The 13,759-nt window shown below is 43.4% G+C and overlaps 1 protein-coding gene across 1 annotated transcript; it reads right to left on the reverse strand.

The window, feature by feature from the left end:
• Positions 1-1,215: 1,215 nt before the first annotated feature.
• LOC141086182 (uncharacterized) lies at positions 1,216-3,283 on the reverse strand. Its single transcript, XM_073571999.1, has 2 exons — positions 3,107-3,283; positions 1,216-3,000 (listed from the first exon to the last, which is right to left on the reverse strand). Exon 2 carries the CDS (start codon positions 2,763-2,765, stop codon positions 1,995-1,997), a length of 771 nt encoding a protein of 256 aa, XP_073428100.1. The 5' UTR covers positions 2,766-3,000; positions 3,107-3,283; the 3' UTR covers positions 1,216-1,994.
• Positions 3,284-13,759: the final 10,476 nt, after the last annotated feature.

Here is a 13,759-nt window from a genome sequence, read left to right on the forward strand (position 1 = left end):
CCAAGGGGTGCGGTCTGATTGCTTTTTTTTTTAAATTTAATATTCAAAACCTTGGGTAATTAGTTTTCGTGAATGTACTAATATTTTATTTTATAGTGTTTTAAAATAATATACATAAATATTAATTTAACTTCTTTCTCTGTTCACAGATTCCTGGCAACTGGAGAAACCCTATCTTCACTACACTTCCAGTTCCGTATTGGAATCTCTACCTTGTCTGGAATTGTTGCGGAGACCTGCCGGGCTCTCTGGAATGTTCTTTGTCCAGAATTTATGCCCCTGCCCACCGCTGAAAAGTGGATGGAAATTGCTGACAAATTCTGGACAGTATGCAATTTCCCCAACTGTTTGGGAGCTGTTGATGGTAAACACATACGGATCATCAAACCCAAAAGAACGGGATCTGAGTACTATAATTCCAAAAGTACTTTTCAATAGTACTCATGGCCATTGCGGATGCCGGATGTATGTTTGTAGCAGTGGACATTGGAGCATTTGGCCGTGGTAATGACTCACAGGCTTTTAAAAACTCAGACATGGGCCGGAGGTTGTATGGCAACCAATTTAATTTCCCTATGCCACGGCCTCTTCCTCACACCGAAGCTCCGCCACTGCCCTTTGTAATGGTTGGCGATGAGGCTTTTCAAATGTGCGGAAACTTACTGAAACCCTACTCCAGCCGGGACTTGGACCACACCAAAAAAATATTTAATTACAGGCTGACCAGGGCCAGAAGAACTGTCGAGTGTGCTTTTGGGATTCTTGTCTCCAGATGGCGAATTCTGGGCACGGCCATTAATCTTAAACTTGACACAGTCGATGAGGTGGTGAAGGCCTGTGTGGTTCTACATAACTTTGTGATGGCTAAAGAGCACCCGACCTTTGAACTGGACGATGATGCTCCTAACCCATTGCCTGAATTCACTCAGCACCCTCTCAGGTCATCCGTTGAAGTTGGCCAAATGAGGGACCAATTTGCAGCCTACTTTATTTCTGATGTAGGACGGGTGCACTGGCAAGATGAAATGGTGTAAGAATGTTTTTGTTTGTTTATGGTAATAAAAAACCTTATTTGATACCATTACTGAGTGCACTATATTTTTTATACTCCAATTAAATAAAAAAACTTCCCATGTATAACTGAAGTTTTTGATGTTCACACACCTGGGCAGGTAAATACACATATGAGTTAAAATGCAGCATTGCTAGTCTGCGTGAAATATATTGGAACGAGCAAAGCTGCAGGCCATGAATCAGGAAACCAATTTTTTTCAAGAGAAAATTGTCCAACTAGTTGAAAAAAAAGCATGTGATTTTTTCAAAACCCAACCCCAATGAAAGTCAATGGGGAATACAAGTCAGCATTGAGTGGATGAATGTAATCAGCTCAATTCCAACTTTTATTTAAAATTGTGGTAGTGTAGAAATAGACAAGTTTCAACAGTTTGTTTTTCATGAAACCAGATTCTAGTTGGTAAAACTAGAGTTATTACACTAGGCCTTGGTATGACTATACTAGTCCGTGTTATTTCACATATGACTATACTAGGCCTTGGGTTGGTTTTTAACATGTATTTACCCATCAGTGTGTGTGAGCGGCGCAAACAACATTAATGAAACTTTGTAATGGTGAACCACAAATGTAAATTTATTTTTAATCACAAAAATAAACAAAAAAAATATTTTTTCCGGCGTTTGGGGGCAGATGGTTTCAATTTGGGGGTGTGCAGGGAATATGCAACACTTGCAGTTGAAGACGGTGTTTGAGGGGAAGGGGCAACAAAACTTGTGGGGGAAGGTAGTCCAGTTAAGGGAATTAAACTAGGAACACTTGGAGGAGAGGAAATCTGTTCAGGTACATTTGTTGTAATGGCATGTCGCCGTAGGCTTGTGTGCCTGGACCGACTTTGGCCCAATGCCCGCCTTGATTGATTTCGCCTTGAACTTGGGGCAAATATTGAGTGTAGGTCCCCCGTCTGCTGGGGTGGCTGCTGCTAAGGTGGCTGCTGCTGCTGAGGTGGCTGCTGCTGCTGAGGTGGCTGCTGCTGCTGAGGTGGCTGCTGCTGAGGTGGCTGCTGCTGAGGTGGCTGCTGCTGCTGCTGAGGTGGCTGTTGCTGCTGCTCTTGGTTGGCAGTGCTCGTCCTTGCAGGAGGACTGGTGGCGGCAGTGATGGTCCAGGTTTGTGGAGTGGTGGTGGCAGGGCTACTACATGTTGTTGTAGCGGCAGGGCTGTTCCATGTTTGCCTAGTGGTGGCTGAGCTCCACGCATGCATGGGAGTGGCGGTGGTGCTCCAGACAGGAGCAGCGCTTGCCAAGGTGGTGTCGGTGAAGTGACCAGCTGCACTCAGACTTGTGGTGGTGTAACGGTGGGTGTCCTGGCTTTGAATAGAGGTGTCCGTGCAGTGGTATGCAGCACAAGTCGGTAGTGAGGTGAAGCGAGTCAATGGTGGCACAGGTGGAAATGACACCACTAACTGCTGACCGTACCGATTATGCTGCATAGCCTGCAAGAAAGCATTGTTGCAGGCCTGCAGCACATTCAGCTGTTGCTCAGGACTAAGGTGTTCCGCCATGCCCTTTTCAATCTTACTAAAAAAATGGTGTGCTGGTCTGTTGAGGTCAGCCTCCAGACGGTCAAGGCGCTGTTCTACAGAATTGAAGCGGTGTTCAAAGTGGTTAAAACCACATTCCATGAGTGCAAAACCGCTTTCAACTCTGTCGGACAGCGACTTTAGGCTGGAATTAAAGGCCTCGCTCAAATGCATAAACTCGAGCAAGACATTCCTGTCCAAGGCCCTCTGCCGCTGGCGGGTAGTGCCCGCATAACCAGTGGCAGAGACCTGGGACAGGGGAACACCTGATGGCCCAGCTACCTGGTCACCAGCTGTGTGTGTGGCTGACCTGCAAGGTGCTTCCTGGCTGTCGGATGGCTGGGATGGGTCAGAGGACGTCCGAGGAAGGACCGCTCCAGGGCCAGGTTGCAGGGTGCTGCTCCAGGTGCTGTGGAAGAAAGGAAAATCATTACTACCATGCCTTTACAAGAAGCATCAGCTGTGGATTAGAAAAACACAGATAAAAATAAAACCCCAAAATTTATAATACTTACGATCTCGTGGCAAGGACCGGTCTTAGGAACTGCAACGCGTGATAGTGACGGTATCTAGTTCTGGTCCTTGACGCAGATCCACTGCGAACCTGGCCCTCAGCACGAACATCACTGTTGAAGCGGTCCTTGATCGAACGCCAACGTGTTCGGACTTTGTCCACTGTTGGGAAAAAAAAACAGTGCCGTCAAGGACAACAGTCACTGCGGCACAATATAGCAATACAATACTCAAAGCAGTCACTGTAGAGCCCGATAACACTGTTGGGTTTCCTGCTAGAATATACCTAGCACGAAACCCAACAGTGCCATCAAGGACAACAGTCACTGCGGCACAATATAGCAATACAATACTCAAAGCAGTCACTGTAGAGCCCGATGACACTGTTGGGTTTCCTGCTAGAATATACCTAGCACGAAACCCAACAGTGCCGTCAAGGACAACAGTCACTGCGGCACAATATAGCAATACAATACTCAAAGCAGTCACTGTAGAGCCCGATGACACTGTTGGGTTTCCTGCTAGAATATACCTAGCACGAAACCCAACAGTGCCGTCAAGGACAGCAGTCACTGCGGCACAATATAGCAATACAATACTCAAAGCAGTCACTGTAGAGCCCGATGACACTGTTGGGTTTCCTGCTAGAATATACCTAGCACGAAACCCAACAGTGCCGTCAAGGACAACAGTCACTGCGGCACAATATAGCAATACTATACTCAAAGCAGTCACTGTAGAGCCCGATGACACTGTTGGGTTTCCTGCTAGAATATACCTAGCACGAAACCCAACAGTGCCGTCAAGGACAACAGTCACTGCGGCACAATATAGCAATACAATACTCAAAGCAGTCACTGTAGAGCCCGATGACACTGTTGGGTTTCCTGCTAGAATATACCTAGCACGAAACCCAACAGTGCCGTCAAGGACAACAGTCACTGCGGCACAATATAGCAATACAATACTCAAAGCAGTCACTGTAGAGCCCGATGACACTGTTGGGTTTCCTGCTAGAATATACCTAGCACGAAACCCAACAGTGCCGTCAAGGACAACAGTCACTGCGGCACAATATAGCAATACAATACTCAAAGCAGTCACTGTAGAGCCCGATGACACTGTTGGGTTTCCTGCTAGAATATACCTAGCACGAAACCCAACAGTGCCGTCAAGGACAACAGTCACTGCGGCACAATATAGCAATACAATACTCAAAGCAGTCACTGTAGAGCCCGATGACACTGTTGGGTTTCCTGCTAGAATATACCTAGCACGAAACCCAACAGTGCCGTCAAGGACAACAGTCACTGCGGCACAATATAGCAATACTATACTCAAAGCAGTCACTGTAGAGCCCGATGACACTGTTGGGTTTCCTGCTAGAATATACCTAGCACGAAACCCAACAGTGCCGTCAAGGACAACAGTCACTGCGGCACAATATAGCAATACAATACTCAAAGCAGTCACTGTAGAGCCCGATGACACTGTTGGGTTTCCTGCTAGAATATACCTAGCACGAAACCCAACAGTGCCGTCAAGGACAACAGTCACTGCGGCACAATACAGAGCAGGGAAATACTCACTAAACGCCTTTTTGGAGGATGCTGTGGCGCTGTCCCAGCCATCCATCAACGCTGCGGCCACCTCATTCCATAGCCGCCGGGTCACCACATTGTCCTTGTACAGCCGGTCACGGCTGTCCCACAACGGCGCACGCTCCTGGACCAGGCTGATGAGCTGCTCATTATCCAGGTAGACGTCTTCATCCCGTTGTGGAACCTAGACAAAACACATTCATTAGAATAATCAAATTTAAATTGAATAAAAAGTTACAAAAAAAAGAAACATAAAAAAGAGTAAAAATAGAAGATAAAAAATAAAGAACATTACAAATCATTTGATACATATATTCCATATCACCACCGGGACTTGGCTTCGCTGCTCCTGCTCTTCGCCCTCAGTAGTCCCGTCCGCAGAAGATGATGATGATGTCTTAAAAAAGTTGAAAAAAACGTAAGAGATTTGGAGTAGCAGCAGATATACTTACCAGATGCACGAAAATAATCACCTCACGGTCTGCTTGCGCCAATTCCTGCCGCGATGGGGAATATTCGGATTCTGAAGACAAACTGCATGTAAAAATAATAAAAATCATTAGTACATACATAATTTAAAAGGACAGGCATATAATGTAATATACTCACATTCTTGACGGGAAGATGGGTTCCTTGGTGACTGTCTGCTCTCCAATCTGTCAGTGTAGTAGTGGCAGAGTTTTGGCAGGCACCTCCTTTATATAGACTTTTTTTTTTTACTTTAGAAGTTTATAACTAGTACAAGTGGACACCACCAAAAGTGCCAAAAAAACGCAGCGCTAAAAATACGCATACATAAGCATGCCAATGCGCACATATGCGCACCCATAGACTTATAATGGGTGTCTTGCTGTAAAAAAAACGCATTGCGTGCGCATGCGTTTTTTTGAGGCAAGTCGGACGCTCAAAAAATGCAACAGGATGCATTTTGTGCGCCCGAGCGCATACCACAAAAAAACGCATGCGTGGAAAAACGCATACAAACGCATGTGTATGCGCACATAAGCGCATCCCATGCAAAGTATAGGGAAAAAAATCGCATGCATTTTTTAGCGCTAAAATCCCGCAAAAAAAAACGCAAGTGTGAAACCAGCCTTAAATGTTAAAAAAAAAACTACATACATACTACATGCATGCTACATACATACTACATGCTACATACATACTACATATATACTACATGCATGCTACATACAGTCATGGCCAAAAGTATTGACACCCCTGCAATTCTGTCAGATAATACTCAGTTTCTTCCTGAAAATGATTGCAAACACAAATTCTTTGGTATTATTATCTTCATTTAATTTGTCTTAAATAAAAAAACACAAAAAGAATTGTCCTAAAGCCAAATTGGATATAATTCCACACCAAACATAACAAAGAGGGTGGACAAAAGTATTGGCACTGTTCGAAAAATCATGTGATGCTTCTCTAATTTGTGTAATTAACAGCACCTGTAACTTACCTGTGGCACCTAACAGGTGTTGGCAATAACTAAATCACACTTGCAGCCAGTTAACATGGATTAAAGTTGACTCAGCCTCTGTCCTGTGTCCTTGTGTGTACCACATTGAGCATGGAGAAAAGAAAGAAGACCAAAGAACTGTCTGAGGACTTGAGAAACCAAATTGTGAGGAAGCATGAGCAATCTCAAGGCTACAAGTCCATCTCCAAAGACCTGAATGTTCCTGTGTCTACCGTACGCAGTGTCATCAAGAAGTTTAAAGCCCATGGCACTGTGGCTAACCTCCCTAGATGTGGACGGAAAAGAAAAATTGACAAGAGATTTCAACGCATGATTGTACGGATGTTGGATAAAGAACCTCCACTAACATACAAACAAGTTCAAGCTGCCCTGCAGTCCGAGGGTACAACGGTGTCAACCCGTACTATCCGTCGGCATCTGAATGAAAAGAGACTGTATGGTAGGAGACCCAGGAGACTCCACTTCTTACCCCGAGACATAAAAAAGCCAGGCTGGAGTTTGCCAAAACTTACCTGAAAAAGCCTAAAACATTTTGGAAGAATTTTCTCTGGTCAGATGAGACAAAAGTAGAGCTTTTAGGGCAAAAGCATCAACATAGAGTTTACAGGAGAAAAAAGAGGCATTCAAAGAAAAGTACACGGTCCCTACAGTCAAACATGGCGGAGGTTCCCTGATGTTTTGGGGTTGCTTTGCTGCCTCTGGCACTGGACTGCTTGACCGTGTGCATGGCATTATGAAGTCAGAAGACTACCAACAAATTTTGCAGCATAATTTAGAGCCCAGTGTGAGAAAGCTGGGTCTACCTCAGAGGTCATGGGTCTTCCAGCAGGACAATAACCCAAAACACACTACAAAAAGCACTAGAAAATGGTTTGAGAGAAAGCACTGGAGACTTCTAAGGTTGCCAGCAATGAGTCCAGACCTGAATCCCATAGAACACCTGTGGAGAGATCTAAAAATGGCAGTTTGGAGAAGGCACCCTTCAAATATCAGGGACCTGGAGTAGTTTGCCAAAGAAGAATGGTCTAAAATTCCAGCAGAGCATTGTAAGAAACTCATTGATGGTTACTGGAAGCGGTTGGTCGCAGTTATTTTGGCTAAAGGTTGTGCAATCAAGTATTAGGCTGAGGGTGCCAATACTTTTGTCCGGCCCATTTTTGGAGTTTTGTGTGAAATTATCAATGTTTTGCTTTTTGCTTCATTCTCTTTTGTGTTTTTTCATTTAAGACAAATTAAATGAAGATAATAATACCAAAGAATTTGTGTTTGCAATCATTTTCAGGAAGAAACTGAATATTATCTGACAGAATTGCAGGGGTGTCAATACTTTTGGCCATGACTGTACATACTACATGCTACATACATACTACATACATACTACATGCATGCTACAAACATACTACATGCTACATACATACTACATGCTACATACATACATACTACATATATACTACATGCATGCTACATACATACTACATATATACTACATGCATGCTACATACTACATACATACTACATGCATGCTACATACATACTACATATATACTACATATATACTACATGCATGCTACATACATACTACATGCTACATACATACTACATACATACTACATATATACTACATGCATGCTACATACATACTACATGCTACATACATACCACATATATACTACATGCATGCTACATGCTACATACATACTACATATATACTACATGCTACATACATACTACATACATACTACATACATACTACATGCATGCTACATACATACTACATGCTACATACATACTACATGCTACATACATACTACATGCTACATACATACTACATATATACTACATGCATGCTACATACATACTACATGCTACATACATACTACATATATACTACATATATACTACATGCATGCTACATACATACTACATGCTACATACATACTACATACATACTACATATATACTACATGCATGCTACATACATACTGCATGCTACATACATACTACATGCTACATACATACTACATACATACTACATATATACTACATGCATGCTACATACATACTACATGCTACATACATACTACATGCATGCTACATATATACTACATGCTACATACATACTACATACATGCTACATACATACTACATACATACTACATGCATGCTACATACATACTACATGCTACATACATACTACATATACTGTATACTACATACATACTACATGCTACATACATACTACATGCATGCTACATATATACTACATGCTACATACATACTACATACATGCTACATACATACTACATACATACTACATGCATGCTACATACAATACATTCATACAATACATACATAGACATACAGTACATATAACATAGAGTAACATACTTACCAATACTTGTCACATTGTTCCCCGAAGCCATTGTCTTTTACGGAATAAATATTAACATAACAAACCACAAAAATACTCACCCATGATCCGAAGCAGTCCACGAGTGTGTCCCATGACGATCTTGGGTAGAGAACTGCAGCATCAGCTGATGCTGCCGCTCTCTACGGGCTGCAGGAATCCAATGACGGAAGGTAGGTATCCTTCCGCACTGTATTCCTCCGCCACTTAAAAAAAAATAGTCCCTAGTCTCACTTTTGACATTGCTGTGTGAGAAAGTTCCCACGCAGCTTTTGCCATAAAGCTTTTGCGCTATGGAAAAAAAGCCTTGAAAAACATACCAAAGGTCAGGTAAGTGGAATTCCCTGACGTTCCTCTGCCCCGATGCGCGTTTCTCACTGCTTCTTCACCTCCCGAAGAAGCAGTGCGAAACGCGTGTCGGGGCAGAGGGATGTCTGGGGAATTTAACTTACCTGACCTTTGGTATGTTTTTCAAGGTTTTTTTTCACTTACTTGAATGTCTTTTGTCCACTTAAATCATATTGTCCCTCATTAATTTTTCCAGTACCTTTTTTTGTGATTTCTTGTCTTTTAAATATTGTTAATGAAAAAACAATTTTACATTATATGCCATTCTGTGGTTTTCTGCTTTTCTGATAACGATTTCCACAAAAGTGATTAACTCATATATATGGCATATTATTTCCTCGTTATATATGAAGGATGTTTGTTATTGTTTGGGGCAATTTTCTGTGATTTAACAAACAAGACATTAATGAGACCTTCTTTCAGATAATTCAGAGCCTCTCAAACTAAAACATTGAAAATATATTCCGAGATTGTTATAACAAAAAGCACGTTCTGTCGAATTATACCTCATGCTAAATGTCAAAATGTTTATTTTTTACTCTAATTGTATCTTGCCTTTTTTTCCTATTAAGAAAATACTATTGTGTTAGACCTATGATTCAACAGGTCGTTTCTTTTGAAATAACTAGTTATTGTATACTCTTCTTTACTTTACAGCTTGGTAGCAATGATAGTCATTAGATATAAGCAAAACATTAAAAATAGAATAGAATGCTGCTCAAATTATAGAGAAATCTGTATTCTCCAAAATGCTGATCGGCAATCAAAAGGTTAACATTCCTTTTTTTTAAATCCAGTGTGATTGACAGGTATCAGTGGGAGGGATGATGACAGAATAGATGACAGTGAAGAGTGGAGGGGGTGAGTATAAGGCTTTTTTTAATTTTTTACATATTACAATTATTATGCTTAGGGTTCTAGAGAGATCTGAGGGCATAATAAGGGACATCAAATTTATGGAGCAGTTAATTGAATTTGCTGGGAAAAAAATACACAAACAGGTAAATTCAAATTCTACATGATCCGCTCATTTCTAAGTTATGTGTTTTTTGTGCTCATTGTTATTCCAATAAAAAAGACATGAATTATTATTCTAAGTAGTAGTAGTGGTAGTAGTGATATTGGTAAAAGTAATATTATTGTTGAAATTAATTTTATATAAGCCATATAGAGCTCTGTACAGTGACTTATTGCAAAGAATTCTCCCCATAAGCTTTGCTAATGCGATTAAACACTTCATAATTTCGGTTTGTCAGATTCACACAAAATCAGAAAATAAATAGCCATAAGGAGGTGTGGAGACACGGGGGTCAGCGGGCGCACAAGTCCGCTAGCCGAAACAGCATGGACCAGGGATCGTCCCACCGAACGCCCGCTCTCCATTTAACATGAGCATAACGCTACTCAGACAACACAGAGTGAGGGTAAAACAGTGTGGCAATGCTTTATTGAACAACAAAACAGGTAGACAACACATAGAACATGCCCAGCAAAATATCCCAAGCTGGTGCACATTACAGATTCTCATCCTTCCGCTGACTCACCGGGATAATGGCAGCTGTTACTTCAGAGCTTCCAGGATTGACTACCCCACCTGTAGCATGCACACAGAGAGGAGGTAACAACAAGTGTAGGATGATGACAGTCCATTGAGGTAAAAGCCCAGTTGATCTGAGGATTACATCCTGGCTTTTCCAAATGTATCCATGGTTCGGCGATGGTCAATGGAGAAGATCTGTATTCTTCCAACCATGGCAGAGGTCTCCTAGGTCAGTTCCTGTAGAATGATACATCCGTGTCCCTCTTGATGGAGCCATGATGTATTGGCAGCAGTCCTGTATGGTCCCTTTGTTGTTTGGAAGTCTTGGCAGAATTTCTGGCTGTCTCTCTCTCTGTCTCTCAATCTCACTGAACAAAGGCAGAACCTCTTCTTTATAGGTCACAACTTTTCATTTAGGCATTCCACCACCACAGCCTTGGAGGAAGATGCTAGAGAACCATCCCTCACTGCTGGAGTGTTCAAACAACATGCATGGATACTTCTTTATATCGTGGAGCACAAATGGGTCATCAACATATTAACAAACATTCAAACATTTTGCCTTTGTTTCCCAAAGATAGTAAGATAGTAGAACAATACTAGTGTACTCAGAAACAGATAAAAGGTTTTAGAAAAAAGTTTTGTCTCACAAAAAAACAAGAAAAAAAAACAAATGTGATTTTAAGGATTTTGCTTTTTTTTGTAGAACAATACTAGGACTGCAATACAAGGACAGATATAATAGCTAATCATCAGCCAGTCAACAAATGGCAGCCATTGAACATTAAATCAATGACAATAAGGGTCAATAGTCATTTTCACATGAACTCTAGCTTACATCCCTGGGCCTACTGAAATAATAGTGGTCTGGTTAATTAAGATACAATGCTGTGTCTTCATAGGAGGTGTAGTAGAATCCTCATAATTGCCTATTGCAGATTCAAATGACTGATTATAAGACACAGAAGTTCAATTTGCGGGCTGCTTAGTTGCATAAAAATAACATCTTTACTGCATTGGATCTTCAAAGCCGTTTGCATTATGACATTCAAGCGAAAGAAACTGGAGAGGAGGCAAAGCACAAATAGGGTCTTATATATAACAATATAGAAGTATATTCATGATTGCGTTCACCTGGTTGGGCTATGTCCACACTACCACTTATAAGGCCTAAGGCTGCTGCATATCCACCAGGAGAAAAATGCATTGAACTGGAGAAACAAATGGTGTCACGATGACCCGTCCTGTGTGTCGCGACCCGCAGGCTGGTAACTAAAACAACAAGACGCGGCACGTGATACTGTCCTGTGCGACACGGCCCACAGGCCGGTAACTAAAACAACAAGACACGGGGAAAGGGGAAACAGTTACAACGGTGGGCCCTGCGATAGGGAAAGGGGACATGGAGACCTGCACTCCCCTGAGTCAGTGTCCCTAACGCTCCTAACGTTCCCTATGCCGGTTCTGCACCGGGCGCTGATCAGGAACCTGTCGCCCTAGCACACCCTACCCCTATCCCTTGCTAGGGAGCTGGGTGGCACAGGCACTGGCCCCACCGCTGCACTAATACACACTAAGGAAAAACACAAACAGGGAAACACCACTTAGCTTTACTCTGTTGCACTTGCTCCTGGCAACAGAGTCCACCACCAGAATGCAGCTCTCCTCCTGAATCGCTGCCACCAAGCTCTGTCAGAGCTACAAGGAAATCCCCTATGACTCCTTCCACACCAGAGCTAAGACAGTGCTGCAAGGAACGCTCTCCAGCTCCTTCCTCCACCAAGGATGGTTGAAATGAACACTATTACCAACACTGATTGCAACACCTGTGACTCTTTTATAGCAGAGCCAGAACAATCACACCTGCATTATAATCATGTGCACTTAACTAAAGAAACCAGTGTGCAATGACGCTCACCACCACCGGGGGCAAACTTAGAACAAACGACACCACAGTGCAATAATCCTAATGGCCACCGGGGGCAAAAACCAAACTTAAGCACAGCTTAAGAAAAAAAAGGTTACTTGTGCTTTTTATCGGTCCTGATCCAGCATGGATCATGACAGTACCCTCCCCTTAATGAGGGGCCTCTGGACCCTCAAGACCGCTCCTCATCATGGAACCACCTACAGCGGGGACGCCCAGACCCAGAGTTCACCCCAGCCATTACCTGCACGTTAGGTTGATGACAAATGAGCCCGCTGGTATTGGCAACGTTTCTGGAGGCACCACACATCTCCGAAGCGCTGACCTGGGGAACGAGTTGTGTATGTGTATGTTTGGTATGAGCTGGTAACACTCCACAACACACTTCCACTGGATGTTTTTTGGTGGCCACCCATACACGCTCGTTCACACACAGGTCCGGACCTGAACGTTTATTGCCACTCGTTCAGTTGTCACTATTTGGAGAACTCTTTCTGGGATTAACAACAGAGGCGTCCCCCTGTGTCACCACACTCACACCCCCGCACTTCACCAAGGGGTACACCACCCTCCAACTCCTTCCACCACGAGGTCTGCGCCTCCCAGGGTTGGCCAATGGCGAGGGTTGAGACTTGCCCCTACTCTCCTGCAGCACATCTGCTGCTCTCACCGGAGAGGAAGGGGTCCGTTGAAGAGAGATGGCAGAGACAGTAGTTCTTAGGCAGCAGTCCTCGCACGAGTGCCCCCAGCTGACCACTTCCCTCGCCTGCCAATCTATTACCGGGTTGTGTCTTTTCAGCCAAGGGAGGCCTAAAACAATAGATACAGGCATTCCCTCCAAGACGTAGCATGCCAAGGACTCCTCATGATGTCCTATATGCAGATGGATATTCTCTACGACTTGGGTCAAGCTCCCCTGTCTCAGTGGAACAGAGTTTATTGCCTGGACGCTTATAGGCTTGGCTAGCGTCCTACACCTCAGACCATAAGTCTGGACAAAGCGAGCATCCACCAGACTGACTCAGATGGCAAAGATAATTTGGCGTGCAATGGGCAAGCCTTCAGGACATGACCAGTCTGCCCACAGTACAAACATGCTGACACCACTCCCCGAACCGTAGGCAGCTCTGAATACAAACTAGCTCCTCCTACTTGCATAGGTTCGTCAGGAGACTTGGCATGAACTGGGCAGGCTCTCATAAAATGGCCAGGCTTCCCACAGGAAAAGCATACCCCCCACCACGACGAGCCGCAGACACCCCCTTTTTTGTATCAACAACACCGGGCTGTCTGGGTTCCTCCGTCCGCACTGGTGGGTCCTCCTCCCTAGTGAGGACATCAGG

Source organism: Dendrobates tinctorius, unplaced genomic scaffold, assembly GCF_039654945.1.
Source record: "Dendrobates tinctorius isolate UK_male_01 unplaced genomic scaffold, ASM3965494v1 ptg000030l, whole genome shotgun sequence".
NCBI lineage: Eukaryota > Metazoa > Chordata > Amphibia > Anura > Dendrobatidae > Dendrobates > Dendrobates tinctorius.